The sequence below is a fragment of the Octopus bimaculoides genome, chromosome 2, assembly GCF_001194135.2.
Source record: "Octopus bimaculoides isolate UCB-OBI-ISO-001 chromosome 2, ASM119413v2, whole genome shotgun sequence".
NCBI lineage: Eukaryota > Metazoa > Mollusca > Cephalopoda > Octopoda > Octopodidae > Octopus > Octopus bimaculoides.
This window is the reverse complement of record NC_068982.1, coordinates 177,975,444-177,986,317: the sequence shown is the minus strand read 5'-3', so window position 1 is coordinate 177,986,317 and position 10,874 is coordinate 177,975,444. Positions and strand designations below refer to the sequence as shown.

General features: G+C 37.0%; 1 protein-coding gene across 7 annotated transcripts in view; it reads right to left on the bottom strand.

Moving 5' to 3' along the window:
* Positions 1-10,874, bottom strand: part of LOC106878697 (guanine nucleotide exchange protein SMCR8) — an 84,301-nt gene that overhangs the window by 32,235 nt on the left and 41,192 nt on the right. For 6 of the 7 annotated variants that reach the window (XR_008263496.1, XM_052965761.1, XM_052965762.1 and 3 more), the window contains exons 13-15: positions 9,144-9,210; positions 6,661-6,754; positions 2,990-3,082 (exon numbers count right to left, since the gene is read on the bottom strand). Coding sequence is in view for 6 of the 7 variants with exons in the window: in XM_052965761.1 (XP_052821721.1) it covers positions 2,990-3,082; positions 6,661-6,754; positions 9,144-9,210 (254 nt within the window). In the remaining variant the exon portion in view is untranslated. The remainder of the gene's footprint in view (positions 1-2,989; positions 3,083-6,660; positions 6,755-9,143; positions 9,211-10,874) is intronic. The other variant, XM_014927987.2, reaches the window with a different exon arrangement.

Genomic DNA, 10,874 nt, shown 5'->3' with positions numbered 1-10,874 from the left:
CTGATATTGATGTGTTTATGTCCCCGCAACTTAGCAGGTCGGCAAAAGAGACCAATAGAATAAGTACTAGGCTTACAAAGAATAAGTCCTGGGGTCAATTTGTTCGACTAAAGGTGCTGCTCCAGCATGGCCACAGTCAAATGACTGAAACAGGGCAGCAGGTATACATAGCCAAAGGTGAAGCAGAAAAGAAGAAGTTTGCCAATGTCCAGTTATGTGAGGACCAAAGAACTGAGGTATTTCGGATTGCAAGACAGTGTGTGAGAGAAAATTGTGATGTCACAGGAGAGAAATGTGTCTGCATGGATGATGGTGCACTTGCTTTTAATGATTCGGAAAAGAAAGAGGCTTAGAGAAGCCATTATGAAAGACTGCTGAATGTGGAGAATGAATGAGAGGAGAGCCTGCCAAATGTTGACCGAGTAGAGGGACCAGCTATCCGAATAGACAGCTCCCTGGTAGATAAAGCAATTAAGGGTTTGAATCCAGGAAAAGCCCCCGGCCCATCAGGAATCACTGCTGAGATGCTTAAAACATCTGGTGGTGTGGGCTATGGCTTAGTCACCTGCATTGTAGACCAGGTAGTTCATGATGGAGTCATACCCAATGACTGGCGTAGCAGCACCATAGTCAACTGCTACAATGGTAAAGGCGATACTCTAGATAGAAATAACTACAGGAGTATCAAACTGCTGGATCAGGTGATGAAGGTCACGGAGAGGGCCATAGCCCATCTCATTCAGGAGAGAGTCTGCTTAGATGAGATTCAGTTCAGTTTTGTGCCAGGTAGAAGCACAACTGATGCCATATTCCTGGTTCAACAACTGCAGGAGAAATCCCTAGCTAAAGATAAACCCCTATACTTAGCTTTTGTGGACTTGGAGAAAGCCTTTGACAGGCTCCCCCGATCCCTTATCTGGTGGGCAATGCAGAAACTGGAGATTGACAAATGGTTAATAAGGGCTGTACAGGCCCTATACAGAGAGGCTGTTAGTAAGGTTAGGATTGGCAATGAGTATAGTGAAGAATTCCGGGTAGAAGTAGGGGTCCACCAAGGTTCAGCCCTCAGTCCCCTTTTATTCATCATAGTCCTCCAGGCAATAACAGAGGAATTCAAGACGGGTTGTCCCTGGGAGCTCGTCTATGTTGATGACATGGCCCTCATAGCAGAAACACTACCGGAATTAGAAAATAAATTTCAGGTTTGGAAGCAAGGTTTAGAATCAAGAGGCCTTAGAGTCAATGTAGCAAAGACCAAAGTTCTAGTAAGTAAGAAGGCAAACTCATCACACACACCTTCAGGTAGGTGGCCCTGCTCGAAGTGTAGAAAAGGTGTAGGTAGAAACTCCATACGATGTACCCAGTGTAAGCTATGGACACATAAGAGATGAAGCAACATCAAAGGAAGATTAACTGAGAAGAAAGTGTCTAAGTGCAGCAGATGCACAGGAGCAATAAACACCACAGATGCTCAGAAAACAGATTCCATCACACTTCAGGGAGAGAAACTAGAAGTAGTTGATAGCTTCTGCTACCAAGGTGACCAAGTTAGTAGTGGGGGTGGATGCTCAGAGAGTGTTACCACTAGAATAAGAATAGCCTGGGCAAAGTTTAGAAAGCTTCTACTCCTACTGGTGACAAAGGGTCTCTCACTCATAGTGAAAGGTAGATTGTACGATACATGTGTGCAAACTGCCAAGCTTCACAGCAGTGAAACATGGGCCGTGACTGTGGAGGACGTGCATAGGCTCGAAAGAAATTAAGCTAGCATGATGCGATGGATGTGTAATGTCAGTGTGCACACACGACAGAGTGTAAGCGCCCTGAGAGAAATGTTGGACATAAGAAGCATCGGATGTGGCATGCAAGAGAGATGTCTGCGCTGGTATGGTCATGTACTATGGATGGATGAGGAGAGATGTGTGAAGAAGTGCCACTCCCAAACAGTTGAAGGAATCCAAGGTAGAGGCAGACCCAGGAAGACATGGGATGAGGTGGTCAAGCATGACCTTCAAATGTTGGGTCTCAGAGGCAATGATGAAAGATCGAGACCTCTGGAGATATGCTGTGACTGCGAAGACCCGACAAATAATTCACATAACCAGCCCCAGCCCATTCAAGTACCTTGGATCATAGGGCATCCTGCTATGCTTGAGGAGATCTTGAGTCAAGTACATCAACACCAAAATAAAAATCAAATGGAAATTGTAGTTGTGAGACATGTGCCGGTGGCATGTAAAAAGCACTATCCAAATGTGGCCGATGCCAGTGCTGCCTTGACTGGCTTCCATGCCGGTGACACGTAAAAAGCACCAACCAATCATGGCTGTTGCCGGCCTGCTCTAGCCCTTGTGCTGGTGGCACGTAAAAGGCACCCACTACATTCACAGAGTGGTTGGTGTTAGGAAGGGCATCCAGCTGTAGAAACACTGCCAAATCAGACTGGAGCCTGGTGCAGCCTCCTGGCTTCCCAGACCCTGGTTGAACTGTCCAACCCATGCTAGCATAGAAAACGGACGTAAAACGATGATGATGATATACACACACACACAACTGGCTTCTTTCAGTTTCCATCTACCAAATCCATTCATAAGGGTTTGGTCAGCCTGAGGCTATAGTAGAAGACACTTGCCCAAGATGCCACACAGTGGGACTGAACCCAGAACCATGTGGTTGAGAAGCAAGCTTCTTACCACACAGCAATGCCTGCACCTATATAGAGTATTAGGCAAAAAAAACATTTTCTTAATAAATACCAATAGAGAAACCAAAGGCCAAGATAGAGAAAGGAAACCCAAATGAAAAAAGAAGAAAACAAAAAGAGAAAAGCAGAGAAAAATATTACAGAAAATATTTGAAACCCTCACAAATAAATAAATAAATAAATAAATACCCCAAAAATGGCTGAAAGTTAAAAGATGAATTAAAAATCATTAAAAATTGAGAAAAAAAAAAACCAAGCCTCAGGACATAAAATGGAATTACAAACCGGAATGGTTATAATTAGCTGTTTGATAAAAAACACAAAGTTTTCAAGAGTGTACTGCATGAAGCTGGTAAGAATATCTTGACCATAACTGAACTGAAAAATAAAGTTTAGTAATGGAAAAATTTATCTTTAAGATCAAATCTGAAGGATAGGGACTGTGGTAATATCGTTCTTAATTTCATGAGATAATCATTGGAATTAGTATTTTAGAAAACTATTACTAGCTGAGAAACAGAATAGAAGATCACATGCGTGAGTGTGAGTGTGTGTGTGTGTGTGTGTGTGTGTGCACGTGTGCATGCATGTGCATGTGTATAAGAGAGAGAGAGAATGAATTTAGAATAGTTAGCTAAGCAATCTGAATACTGAAGCCCTATTGTTGGAAGGTCCTGCTTAACAATACATGTACAAATGCAGATGCATGCTCACACATGCATGAGTACACAAACCCACTCACATGGACATATGCATCAATAATAATGATTTCTTAAGAAAGTAGAAAGACCAACATTTTTGTTGAAAGAAAGAGACAATTATACTAACCCCAGTACTTGGCTGGTACTTTTATCTACTCCCAGAATGAGAGCAGGCGATGTCGACTCTGGATGAATTCGAACTCAGAATGTAAGGGTCATAACTAAGTATACACATAAATAATAATTAAATCTGTTATGAGTATGTAAGTATTAACTTAGTGTTAATTCAAAGTGCAATATGACAAGTACAGTATGTTTGAAAAAAACCTCTAAAGAAAACGAAAATCAGAATAGTCTACTTCTTTAGGACAAAACCTTGTTACTTTAGATTTCAAGCCAAAACTAAACTTTACAGTAACACTAGAAATGTTTACATAAACAGAATAAAATACATCTCAACCTAATCTGCCAATAAACCAACATATACCTCATAACAATAAATAGCATTGCAACTAAACTCCCTTTACTTCTTAAACAATACACACCAACACACACATTTCAACAAATGAACTACAATCATTCTTCCACAGATGCCACCTTCTACTTCACACACCTAGTAACTACAAGCACATGACAAAGAATCAGCCATGTCTCTTATCAACTACTTGCTATCATTACAATATATATATATATACACTTTAACAGGTTTCAAAAAAGCCCAGTGAAACCAGAATTGACAATACCACAATTACCAACATAAACACCACTGCAGTACACAGATTCAACTAAGTAATTACAAATGAATCTCAAAACTACATCCCACAAAGCAACTTAATAAATATGCCCCAAATTACATATCAGAAATAATTGAACTCATTAATAACCAAAGACAATCTCAAATACAATATACCAACACCATATATAACAGAAATAAAACACAGTATCAAACTAAACAAAGAAACAGTGAAGAATAAATCACAGAACAACAGAAAAATGACCAACATTTGTATCAACATAAACCACAAAACAAACAGAGAAATATAGAGTAATTAACATAATCATCATCAACAATAAGTACTACATACAAAGCACTGGGGCTGGTGTCACATAAAAAAGCACCCAGTACACTCAGTAAAGAGGTTGGTGTTAGGAAGGGTATCCAGCTGTAGAAAACATGCCAAAACAGACAATGGAACCTGGTACAGTTCCTGACTTAGTCAGCTCCTGTTTAACTATCCAACCCATGCCAGCATGGAAAATAGACATTAAATGATGATGCTGATGATGATCCATTATCACATTAACAGAAGGCACATGGCTTAGTGGTTAGGGCATTCGGCTCATGATTGTAAGGTCGTGAGTTCAATTCCCTGTGATGCGTTGTGTCCTTGAGCAAGACACTTTATTTCACGTTGCTCCAGTTCACTCAGCTGGCAAAATTGAGTAGTAACTGTATTTCAAAGAGCCAGCCTTGTCACTCTGTGTCACGCTGAATATCCCCGAGAACTACGTTAGGGGTACACGTGTCTGTGGATTGCTCAGTCACTTGCACGTTAATTTCACGAGCAAGCTGTTCCATTGATCGGATCAGCTGGGACCCTTGTCGTCGTAACTAACCGACAGAGTGCTCCTATCACATTAACGACCTCAAATAACATACCTGTACTGCAGCCACTAAGCAAAAGTACTTATAAGATGTTTTTTTTAAAAAGAAGCTACAGAACATTCCAAAAAGAAAACAGGAACAAAAACTGAAAAATACACTTCTACCCAGAAAGTAATAAGGAAATATTAAACTCAAACATTCACAATTCATTCTTTACTAAGGAGAAAACAGTAAAGAAAGTAGTACAATGCAGATATACTCAGAGAAATTATAGGCCCCATATTTGGTAATAGAAAGTAGGAACAACAATGGTGTACAAACACTACATTAGATCCAAATTAGATTATGTCAGTTCTGACTGGCATAAGCATTTCACAACTCATAATAAACTACAAGGAACATTGAAATGTTGTACAGAGGTTGCATAGAGACTACATACACAATGAAACAAAAATACAACAGATCATCTAGACACATGAGGGTACAATTTGCAGCAAGCTTTAACTCTCACAATCACTGCCACTATAATAAAAAAATCACCTCCAAATACATGCACAACAAGCATATGGAAAACATGAAGAGAAATAGCAGCTACACAAATAGCCCTACCAGTCTCAAACTTGGGATGCACAGATGCAATGAAAAGTACAGAGGAGCAGAATCTGCTGATATATAGAAACAGAGAGAACAGTGGAATGAGTGCAATATGTCCAGTCTATGACAGCTCAATGCCAAAATTCTGAGATAGCTAAGAAAATGATTGATACCATTCTTTTTGTTATGTTCCTGCACTATCCTAACACAAAGATCACAACTGCAAAACATGCAAACAGTTCAGTTGCAGATGTACTATAACCATACAAGTGAAGAACACTACTTATAACCTCAGGAGGAAGTCAATGAACATCACCACAGCAAAGTGCCAACCTATCAGTAACACCTACAAAAGACCATCTGAAAAATAAAGAATGCATTTGTACTGAATGACTACATTATTAAAAACTTCTGGTCCTTTCCAAGAGGAAGGTACTGAGATAAAAACCATATTTGCCTCTAACTCTAAACTGCATATGTTAATAACAAATTCCTTCCCAAACTCCTCTCCAGATCCCAGCTTTGCAACAATGTATAGTTATCAAATGCAAAAATTTTCCTCATCACACTAACTCAACTTCTGATGTATATTCCATTACCTGCAAACAATCAGAGTTAGCTCCTATACACATCAAACCTTTGACTCCTCTATCTGCAGGAATCTATCCTAACCTACACAAACACATGATGAATGTCATTGTCCCATTTTCAAGATAAGCAACTACTAACTTTGGTAGTTTTGCAAAAAGTATTGCAGCAAAGCTATTGATTATATATGATATGAAAACCTCATAGCTACTTGCTGTTATTAGCCAACAACAAATCACAGAGACACAGAAAAACTTTCTGTTAACCTTACAAAATCCAAATTGTTTTTAAGACAAACAAGAAGTATACACGTTTTTTTAAATACTTTTACAGACAACTGAAACTATGAATATTAGGGGAATAATCCAGGTGCTTCTTAAACTACATGGGAATAAACCCTCAATACTCTACCCAATATGTCCCATTATCTCAATAAAAAAAAAACTGTCATTAGTGATTTTACCTACTTGGGCAGGTTGATCTTCAGAGAATGATAATTTTTTCATTTGATTTGATATTAGTTGATGCTTGGCCATTCCACGTTCTTTCTCACAGTAACACCTATAAAATAAGAAAGTAAATCACTAAGTCACCCTATGTGGTTAGTCAACAAAATACAGTGAAAATACAGTAATTTAAATAAGAATATGCCCACGGGTACATGGCATAGTGGTTAAGAGCACAGGCTACTAACCCTAAGATTCCAAGTTCCAGGCAGTGATCTGAATAATAATAATAATAATCATAATAATAATAATAATAGCAACACCGAAAAATAACTTAGGAATGAGAACCCAGGTTCGAAATTTCCCCAAGACACCTGATGAAGGCTGGAGGGTATATCAACCAAAACGTTGTGTTAACAACAAACAAGATGAGGACAAATATCTGTCAAATGTAAATAATGTAAATTATGTACATAATTCCTCATCTCTTAAATACAGAACTGTAAGAATTAACAAGTAATTTTTTTAAAATTAAATACAAACTCTGCTTGATTTAATGTAGATGATAGACTTTCTGAAACTTTGTTTATATCTTCAATCTCATCCAAGAGAAATTCCATCCAACTTAAAAGCAATGCTACATTAACACTAATCAACAATCCTTGGCTCACAAGTCAGTTGTGTCCTCTTACTGTATCTTTTAATGATTCTACAATAGTTTTATCTCTTCTCATCTTAGTAACTCCTATTTCTGATTCACCCCAAGATTTCGTACTAAACTTGTACAGTTTTTAACAAAAGGAGAGCGTAAAGTAATAAACAGAACACTTTCTCTTTGGAGTAATAAATAAATAAGTTTAAAACTATTAGATTTCCGTGATATAAATCCTAGATGTATGACCATTCTGATGCTCTCAGATGTGACCACTGAAGTCAAATTATCTGTATCATCTTTCTTGTAATGAAAACCACTTTCATTACAGAGTTACAAAATTGTTCATGCCTTATGTAATATATACATAAAATATAGAAACTACACTAACTATTATATTGGCAACCTAAATTACTCTATTAATCTATTACTCAACCAAACCTCATAAATCACATTTTTTATCTTGCTGTTAAGGTTTTCCTCACAATATTTCACCATAAAAGAACTATAAATACAAGAACTTATACATAAGCGCAGGAGTATGGGATAAGAAGCTTGCTTCTCAATATCATGGTTCCAGGTTCAGTCCTACCATGTGGCACCTTGGGCAAGCGTCTTCTCCTATAGCCTCGGATTGACCAAAGCCTTGTGAGTGGATTCGGTAGATGAAAACTGAAAGAAGCCTGTCATGTATGTATGTATATATGTATATATATATATATATATATATGTATTTGTGTGTCTATGTTTGTCCCCCCACCATCACTTGACAACCGATGCTTGTGTACTTATGTCCCCCATAACTTAGCAGTTTGGCAAAAGAGACTGATAGAATAAGTATTAGGCTTACAAAGATTAAGTCCTGGGATCGATTTGTTTGACTAAAGGCAGTGCTCCAGCATGGCTGCAGCCAAATGACAAACAAGTAAAAGAATAAAGGAATATATTTTAAATTATATGGCTAAAGTGTCACTCACATACATTGTTTTTTTTTAATACTGTAACTTTCTTAGGGGTTAAGTTTAGGTCTAAAGTTGTGGCACAGCCCCAGAACACACTATCCTTACTAGGACTAACTTTTATTTACAAAAAGAAGAGATTAATATAATGACAAAAAAGAAAACAGTAAATGAATCCAATATTTTTTGTTCATTGATATTAGTATAATTGCTTGGAGAATTTTGATTGGAGAGGTTTGTGTGCTGATTGTGGCTGTGTGGTAAGTAACTTGCTTACAAACCACATTGTTCCGGGTTCAGTCCCACTGCGTGGCACCTTGGGCAAGTGTCTTCTACTATAGCCTTGGGCCGACCAAAGCCTTGTGAGTGGATTTGGTAGACGGAAACTGAAAGAAGCACGTCATATATATATATATATGTATGTGTGTGTATATGTTTGTGTGTCTGTGTTTGTCCCCCCAACATCGCTTGCTGGTGTGTTTACGTCCCAGTAACTTAGCGGTTCAGCAAAAGAGACCGATAGAATAAGTACTAGGCTTCCAAAGAATAAGTCCTGGGGTCGATTTGCTCAACTAAAGGCAGTGCTGCAGCATGGCCACAGTCAAATGACTGAAACAAGTAAAAGAGTAATCAGTAAAAATGTCATTGAGTACATGTGACTGGGGGTGGGGGAAGGGACTGATGAAAATCAAGAGAGTTGCAAAAGTTGAGAACAGAGTAATATATCTGAAAAAGTCAATGAAATTTTGCATGATCAACTGTTTTCTCTTTTTAATAGTGATTCACTGAAACTGGTAGAAATAAATTTTGTGTTTTAATGGATTCAGTCTGAAATTTAGAAACATGGCATTAATGAATAAAACAGAAAAAAAGTGCAAGTTGAAACTTCTTACCGGTGCATTCCATGAAGGAAGTTGCTTGTAACACATCCACCAAATGTTAGTAAAGATGAAGTTGGTTCTAAGAAACATAAACAGGATATCAATACAAGAAAGAAACCCAACAATGCAGTGACATGCAATCATCAAATTATTAGTTGATAGTAACCATCCACATTGTATTTTTAAGACTTAATGATATTCCCATTAAGATTTGATTTATAATTAAAACCATAATTATGAGTTTATTACTTGTTCGTTAGACCTTTTGACATGGATTTTGGTTTAGGTCATCAATTAGTATTGATTAAAACCAAATCTATATCTATTTTGAAAACTTTCTATTCTCAACAACCATTCTTGAAGAAAATTGCTTTACTTGAATTATTTTATTACACCTTTAAAAAGTTTTGTAGCTACAAGTAAGCCATTATTATTAAAATTCCAGATTATGTTCTCTCCCTCATCACTAATTATAAGATCAATGTCATTATTAGATTAGAAACAAATTGTTTCTCTTGATGACATCTTCATTCATTGAGACTTAACTTCACAAAATGAAATATTTTAGTCTCCACAAACTTTTTGCATAAAACATTACAAAAGTTATCTTCTGTTTTTATTATATGTTATTAGAGTTATCAGTTACCACCCCTGGATTATTGCCATTAAGCTTTATATTGTGTTGTTACAATAGCATACATTACATACAGTAGAGATATATACTCTTTTCTCAATATCAAACTGGAAGATATATGAATGCTTAACTGAGGAGTTCTAATAAGCTAAAAATGTCAAGAGCTGTCACTCCTGTCTTCCTATTTCCAATTTTATTTATTAAGATTCTGATGAGTTAATCCATTTCAAAATTTTTTTGAGTCGTCTCCCTTCGCTCTGGTTAACTTAAATATTACTCAACACTATTTCCCTTTGACACAGATATAGTTGCAATTAATTAAAGTTATCATGCAGGCGACATTAAGTATACTAGTGTTTATTTTGTTACGTAACAAACCTCTGTTGGTTATCCAAATAGAGAGTTTCTGTTATCAACAGAAGTGCTTTATCTCTCATTCTTAAACAACTATACTTTCAGTTCGTTTTTGTATTTGGTTTGTAAGATTCTTTATGTGAATTTGTGTGTTGAAGCATATTTTGCTGTGTCTGGGGAGAGTCATTCTGTTTTAATGCCTTATTAATTAACACACTCACTGGTTCAATTTCCACTCATTTACTTAGTTATTTTTTTCTTTTATAAAATTTTTGTTGCTTCTTGCAACCACTTCAATAGTTGTTGACTGTCCATTATCAGAGCTGCGTTCTTTTTGTGTTTGTTTGTGCACATGTGTGCATCAGCGTGCATGTGTATACACGTATGTATGTATGTATGTATGTATGTATGTATGTGTGTATGCCTATGTGTGTGTTGTATGCATGTGTATACGTTTGTATGTATGTATTCTGCATATTCATGTGTTTGTGTGTATTTGTGAGCATACCTTTGTCTTCTTGTGTGTGCGTGTTTGAGTGTGTCTACGTGTATGGGTTCGTGTGATTATGTATATGCATGGATGTGTGTCTCCATGTCTCCTTGTGTGTGTGTGTGTGTATGGTCATGTGTTTCCCTCTCCTTTTGTGTATGTGTGTGTGTGTGTGCTTATCTGTCCTTATTACCTATGTACCTATCTATCTACTTACTTATCTGTTTACCTACATATCCATTTACCTATATATATATATATATAT